The sequence below is a fragment of the Diospyros lotus genome, chromosome 8 (assembly GCF_014633365.1).
Source record: "Diospyros lotus cultivar Yz01 chromosome 8, ASM1463336v1, whole genome shotgun sequence".
In the NCBI taxonomy this organism is placed as follows: Eukaryota; Viridiplantae; Streptophyta; class Magnoliopsida; order Ericales; family Ebenaceae; genus Diospyros; species Diospyros lotus.
Genome location: NC_068345.1, coordinates 1532748 through 1540351, shown reverse-complemented (window position 1 = coordinate 1540351; position 7604 = coordinate 1532748). Strand labels below are relative to the sequence as shown.

Here is a 7604-nt window from a genome sequence, read left to right as displayed (position 1 = left end):
AATCTTGAGATTTGTAAAATATATATATATATATTGAGATATTATACTTTTTATATAGACAAAATTATTATGCTGCACGTGTCAAGTAACATAACATTTACTCGACAACATCAGAAAGATGTGTAGGCCTCACCCCTCTCCCTACACATCTTCTGTATGCTTGAGTCAAACAAACCTGACACGAACAGAAGAATAATCTTTTTTATATAGATAGATTAAAGGATTAATATGAAATAGAATTAAAGCACAAAAATAATCGAATTTGATTGAGCTAGTTATAAGTGTAGAATTGGGGCTAAGTCGTCCTTAAGGTATAAGTCAAGTGATTTGATCATAATAAGTTGAGATTTGTATCAATAGATCATGGGTTTGATTCTTTGCTAAACTCTTCATTTACGATTTATTTTTTTTTTGTCAAAATCAAGAATAAAAATGACAGTAACGTAAGAATAATAATCTCAAAAATTGAGACTAAATCTATCTTTATACTATTTGTGCCAAACTTTGGGGTAGACTTAATCTTTTGGTCGCTCCTAACTTATCCTCTAACTTGATCCTCAATACTAAATTTGGGTTAGAATAGGCTTTTCTCCATATGAGTTCTTCATCACCCTTGAAAACAATGATTAAATAAAATAATATATTTTATTTTTATTTAAAAATAGTTTTATTAAATTATACTCCCATTATAATTTATCCTAATTATCTGGGAAAAGCAGTGAGCGAATTAAATTAAGGCTGAAAAAGCTGAGCCCGACAGTGTCACGGATGGCGGGGCTCAGAACCCTTTTCCAAGGGAACTCTGTTCCTGTTGCCAGCAACATTAAGTAACGGCTACTTTTCTCTCTCGCTCGCTCTATCCCACTTCGAGCTTCTGCCACGTGTCGCCCCAGGACTAATCCTGGAAAAATCCCAATTTCTAGATCCTGAAAGAGCCCCTTGACTTTGACTAGAATTGCAGAAACTCCCCTTTCTTTCTTTCTTTCTTCTTCTTCCTTTCTGCCAAGGCCATGAATTTCTTAACCAAAAAGTTGGGCCCAAAGTAAGCAGCCATCCCCATCCATGAAAGCATGAACAAAAGGAAGATCAGAGTGTCTGATGAACAAATCATCAAATGATTCAAACCACTCCCAAAAGCCTCCTGTCCTTCCTCATGCAATTGTTTTCATAATTGCTTGATGAATCCAAAAGTGAGAAAGTGTTTGTTCGATAATATGAAGAAACCCAAAATTTATCTACTAAATTGGTAGTTTGATTAAATAAGTGTAATTGGTAAAATTATTATTTTGGGTAATGCTTTTTAGTCATATGTTTGGATCGAAACGTGGATTGAATAGAAAGAATTGACCATTCAGCTTTCATACTAAGGATCAAATTAAACAACAATATTTTAGAAAATCACATATTTAACTTGAACTCCCATCTCACAAACAATAAGGTTTCATTATAGGTCAAATTCATAATTTAATTATGTACTTATATATATATTTTTATGATTACTTGAATTTTTCGTTATTTCAATTGTACTATTAAACTTAATTTGCGAGTTAACTAAACGCTTGTATTTTGAGTTTTTTTTTTTGGCAATTCAAACTTTTCATTATTTCGATTATATATCTAAATTTATATTTTTGACTCAATTTAACCTCTTTACTTTTATGTATTAAAAAAATAAAATAAAATTATAAAATATACATTACTCTCTATTCATGTTATAATTGAAATAATAAAAAGTTTAGATTGTTAAAAAAAAAAGTTAAAATACATAAATTAAATTAACTCAAAAAATGTAAGCCCATGAATATAAATAAAATAATAAAAAGTTCGAATAACAACACAAAAAAATATAAAAGAATAAAGGCAAAAATATAAATATGGCCTATAATTATATGCTTAGTCTATTTTGTCTCTGGGTTAGGTCACACATGTAGCTATGACTTATTGGAAGAAAGTTAACCCTAATCATCACCACTCTTATAGCTATTATTAAGATAATTTTGTGATTGGTTATGATAATACTAGTGACAGGTTACAAGTTAAGATGAAAAATCAAGTCTTGGGAGGATGAAACATAATAAAGATTAATAAAATAAATATACCTGCAAATTGTTTGAAAGGATATTTTAATAAAATATGGGAAATTATGAGTTTATTGATGGAAGAGTGTTTTAGAACCAAAATTTCTTTTTAAGTTGTTAAAAAATTCTTCACAATTAAGCACGGAGGAAGAACAAAGAACAAATATGTCATCAAATGATTCAGATCACAACTACATCTAAGCCTAAAACAATGCAAGAATACAGAATGAATTGTTCTGAACAAGCAATTTCTCATGGAAATCAAGCTACTTCTAAACAGGGGATTGCAGGGATGTGGGATCGGCTGAAGATGGAATATCCTGTCCAACCCTGCAACCTTCAAGCATGAAAACAATGTCAGCCATGGACGGCCGTTCGAGGGGATCTGGCATTGTGCAGAGCAGTCCAACCTTCACACCCAACAAGAATTCTTCCCATTCTGATGACTCCGGATCAAGCTCAAGCAACCCTGGCTCCAGCAGCTCTGTTATTTGGCCACTTTGCAACTGCCTCTTCACCCACTTGACAATGTCCTCATCTTGTGTGAACATCACAGGCTTCCTCCCTGTTAGTATCTCTAGCAACACGATCCCGAAACTGTACACATCGGCTTCTGTCGTCGCCTGACCGGTTAACGCAGCCTCGGGGGCTACATAGCCTAGAGTCCCAATTGTGGTGGAAGAAGATGAGGCTTCTGCCGGGGTTGCTAAGGTCAACTTGTCCAGCCCGAAATCTGAGAGGTGGGCTTCGAAGTCTGCGTCGAAGAGCACGTTCTGTGGCTTGACATCTCCGTGCACCATTGAGGCCGAGTGCAGGAAGGCAAGCCCCCGGGCTATGCCAAGCGCAATCAGGTGTCGCATCGGCCAGTTTAGGACATGTCCATCTTGGTGGGATGCTTCCTGGAGCAATGTGGCCAGGTTTCCATTGGGCATGTAGTCATAAACAAGGAGGCGGATATCAGGCGGTCCAGCATAGTAGCCACGCAGGACTGTTAGGTTTCGATGTTTCACCTTGCCAAGAGACTCTGCTTCTTTCCTGAAGGTGCCTACGTCCATGGATGTATCTGGAAGGCGACGAATTGCCAGCACCATTCCATCTTGATAAGTGGCTTTGAACACAGGGCCATATTTGCCCCTGCTCAGGACATTTTCTTCATCAAATTGTCTTGTGGCTTCCACTGTCTCTGCATATGTTATCTTGTTGTTGAACATTACAAGTTTTGGCCCTCCATTTTCCCCACTTCCACGTCCCCTTTCTGCTCCTGAGCTCGCTTGAGCTGGGCTGCGCTTCTTCTCTCCATTCTTGCCTTCTCTCAGCTTCTTACGCCATCGGAGAAGGCCAATTACATACCCACAGCAGCACACTCCCAAGAGGCAACTTCCTGCAATAGCCACAACTAGTAATAATATCAGCTTCTTCCTTTTTCGCCTTCTGACATTCTTGCAATCTTTATTCAATGGCTTCCCACATAAATCTTTGTTCCTAGCAAAAACAGAAGGATCCGTGAACCGAGAAGCCAATGCCTTTGGAATCTCACCCTCGAGGTTATTGCTCGATAAATTCAAGTAATTCAAGCCAGAGATCAGTGAAAGACTTGCAGGAATAGGCCCACTTAGACCATTTGACGAAAGATTCAACACTGTTAGATTTGACAACTTTGACAGCGAATCCAGTATGCGACCTGAAAGTTGATTCGAATCCAGCAACAGAAAACTCAGGGCGTAGCATTTGGAGAGACCCTCCGGGATTATCCCTATTAATCTGTTCTGACCCAGATCAAGCTTGTACAAATGCACAAGGTGCGAGATTTCATCCGGGATTCGACCAGTCAATCCATTACCACGAAGCTCTAAAACCTCAAGGGTAGAGCAGTTACCCAGCTCTGGTGGAATTGATCCGGCAACAAGGTTGTGTGACAAAGAAAGAACAATCAGCGACTGAAGAAACCCAAATGTTGGTGGAATCTCTCCAGAGAACTGATTGGACAATAGATTGAGATACTCCAAGCTTGACAAGCTGCTGAATCCTTCAGGAACAGCCCCAGATAACAAGTTCTCTTCCAAAGCAACAACTTGCAGGCTAGGCAAACCGAAAAGCTCGAATGGCAGCTCTCCAGACAGCTTTTGCTTGCTCAAATCCAGAGATGTGAGCCTCGTCAGACTCCCAATACTTGCAGGAACACTTCCTGAAAGCCCACAACCACTCATGTTCAGAACCTGTAAACCCTTCAAATCCCCAATATTAGTTGGGATTTCGCCAGAAAATTTGTTGCTGCTCAAATTCAAACTGCTCAAGTTGCTCAGACTCATGAGCTCTTGTGGGACAGGCCCAGAGAGATGGTTATTGCTCAAATTCAACGATTCAAGCATGAAAAGAGTTCCAAGACTTGGTGGTACTGAACCAGTAAAGAGATTTCCAGCAAGAGAGAGCGCCTTCAAGCTCTTCAAAGTCCCCAAGAAATCTGGAATCGAACCGGAAAACTGATTGCCTTCAAGGTCAATCACCTTTAACAAGCCACATTGTCGAAGCTCGGCCGGTAATCCGCCGGTTAAAGAATTTTTCGCCACTCTGAGCTCCTCCAGCCTTGCGAGCTTGCTTATCTCGTTCGGTAGAAAGCCGGAAAAAGAATTCGCGGAAATGTCGAGAAATGTTAGGGTCGATATGTTCGTGAGCCAGGAAGGAAACACGCCGTTTATATGATTCTCGTGAAGGTCTAAAACCTCCAGAACGCTAGATAACAGCACGTTTGGCGGTTTGACCAGCCCCGTGAGCGCATTAAACCCTAGTTGAACCATTCGTAGCGATGGCGGATTGACTGAGACGTTGCAGAAAATCGAAGTGGGGACCGAACCAGACAGCTGGTTGCGCGAAAGCGAAATGACCTGGAGCTTCGGAATAGAGCCGATTGTCGCCGGAATAAGGCCTCTGAGGGCGTTGTTCTCGGCGCTCAAATGCACCAGCGACGAGCAGTTAGAAATCGCCGACGGCAGGGTCCCATACAGTTGGTTCGAGTCGAGCCAGAGATATTCCAGCATTTGAAGCTCGCCGATGGTAGACGGAAGCTCGCCGGAGAAGCTGTTGAAAGAGAGATTGATCAGTTGGAGCTCCGGCACGGATGAGAAGTTCGCCAGGATGCCGCCGGAGAAGGCGTTGGACGAGAGGTCGAGGTACCGGAGCCTCGGCGGAAGGTGGCCGGAGACGCCGCCGGAGAGGAGGTTGCGCGCGGCGTTGAGGACCTGAAGATTGGTGAGGTTGGAAATCGTCGGCGGAAGGCCCCCGGTGAACGAGTTGTCCTGAAGATAAAGGGCGCGCAAGAGAGCGCATTGCGCCAGAGAGGCAGGAATCGAGCCATTGAAGCCGTTCGAGTGCAGGCTCAGCTTCCGCAACTGGGTCAGCTCGCCGAGCCGCTCAGAAAGCCGGCCGGCGAGGTGCAGCCGCGGCAGGCGGAGCTCCCAAACTCGGTCCTCGTAACAGACGACCCCGCGCCAGTCGCACGGAGCCGCCGGTGTCGTCGCGTTCCAGCCGTCCAATGCGCCTAGCGGGTCGTGCAGGGCAGACTTGAACGACGCGAGAGCTTGGATCTCAGCCCCCCCGCCGGCGCACGATAAGGTGGCGGCGCACCACAGCACCACCGCGAAGCACAGAAAAGTAGCCGTTATGGACATGGATGGGAATGGCTGATAGAAGAGGCGGAGATGCAAAGTTCATGAGTTGGGAGATGATTTAGTGATGCGCTTTGGGAGCGTATGCTAGCAGAGATCCCCTGGAAAGACTTTGATTGACAGAACTCTCTCCATATGTTACGCCAACAGTGCCTATTATGTAGCGTAGTGCGCTCTCTCTCTCTCTCTCTCTCTCTCTATCTCTCTTTCTCTCGCTGTCTCTGGTTGTTCTCTTCTTCTCGCTTCCCAAACAGGGCCTTACGGAATGCACTTTTGAGGCCTCGAATGGTGCTGAAATCATTAAGGCGCTGTTTGGCTTTTCCCTTTCTTTTATTTATAGTTCATTTGGGAAGCTCACTCGACTGGCCTGATAGGTGATGATGATGGGCTTCTCTTCTTCATGTATTGGACATGCATGGAGTTATTCCTCCTTTAATTTCTCACTTTCTTGTTGTGAACTTTACATATCCTTCGCCCTCTTTTGATTCTATATATACCATATATCTAGACATTACACCAACCACACCCACACTCCTTTATGAATTTTTGTCTTTATTTATACAATATTATCCATTGTGCATCTAGAAAGAAGATTATTATCTTTGTCAACATACAACAATAAGTTTATTTATATATAGAACAGTATCTCAGGTATAATTTTAACGAGACTTGTAAAGAAAAAAAACTAGTTAGAGGCGTGGGTGACTAAGGCTATCTCCAGCAATGCCAATTTTAGCTCGCTAAAACTATTTGTGACGAGAATGTTACTAAAAATGAGTTCCAGCAGAGCTTACTATAGCTGTATTTCCTCGCTAAAAATTTGACAATCTTCAAATGCCTCGTCAATGTTGGCGAATGAATTCTTTCGCTATATCTCCCTCACCCCCCAATTGCTCAAGGCAAGAAGAGAATACTAGACGCAGGAAGGTGAAGACAAGTTGTAAGGCAGCAACGGCAGCAGGAGATCTGGCGGCACACACCAGATCTGGCGATGGCGGCCACAAACTGCAGCATCAACGAGCAGCTTCAGCGTCTTCCTCATGGAGTCTTCTTCACAACATCTTCTTGGTGATTTGTGATTAATTTTGAATATTTTATTGTATTATATGATTGATATTGTATATTGTTTATTTAGTTTTTGAGTTGTGTATTTGATTATTGATTTTGTACATGTGTATGTGATTAATTTGTGTATTTGATTATTTATTTTATATGTGCATATGATTAATTTGTGTATTTGATTATATATGTGTAGGTGATTAAAATTTTATAGTAGTTAAACATATATGTAGGGTAAAATAAATAAAATTGAAATTTATTGATAAAAAAATGAAATAAGGAGTCAAATAGCTAAAAGAATATGGAGTGTTGTTGGAGCAAACGTAATTTTCGAAACAAAATTAAAATAGGGAATGGGTTATTTATAATACAATATGAAGTGAAATAAGGAGACTTGCTGGAGATAACCTAATAAATTGAGGAAGAGCCACAGTCATCAATAGACATTTTTGGCTCTCTTTCGAATTTTAGGCGAGGATATAAGAAGTTTGTAAGTCTCCCAAATAGTAGTGGTCAAGTAACACATGAATTCTTGAGGAGATCCCTTGAATGTCTCAAAGAATGCTCTCAGGTGAGATCACTCAATTGTCTCTTGATTTTAGTTCTTTGGTCTTTGTCACTGAGTTAATCTCTCTCGGTCACCCAATACCTTTATGTCCCTATAACTTATTTTCATGAATTTCTTCTTTTAATTGATTTTTAGATTTTTTTTTTATTTGAATTTGGACCCACTTTTATAGACATAACAATTATGATGAGTATAATAATTTTTTTTTTTTTTGGTAAGTTACGATGAGTACATTTA

General features: G+C 40.9%; 1 protein-coding gene across 1 annotated transcript; it reads right to left on the bottom strand.

The window, feature by feature from the left end:
• Positions 1-2142: 2142 nt before the first annotated feature.
• LOC127807628 (probable LRR receptor-like serine/threonine-protein kinase At4g36180) lies at positions 2143-5916 on the bottom strand. The gene has a single exon (XM_052345635.1). It carries the CDS (start codon positions 5741-5743, stop codon positions 2351-2353), a length of 3393 nt encoding a protein of 1130 aa, XP_052201595.1. The 5' UTR covers positions 5744-5916; the 3' UTR covers positions 2143-2350.
• Positions 5917-7604: the final 1688 nt, after the last annotated feature.

Coding starts and splice junctions, on each gene's coding strand:
- LOC127807628 (XM_052345635.1), bottom strand. CDS start 5,743: ATGTCCATAACGGCTACTTTTCTGTGCTTCGCGGTGGTGCTGTGGTGC.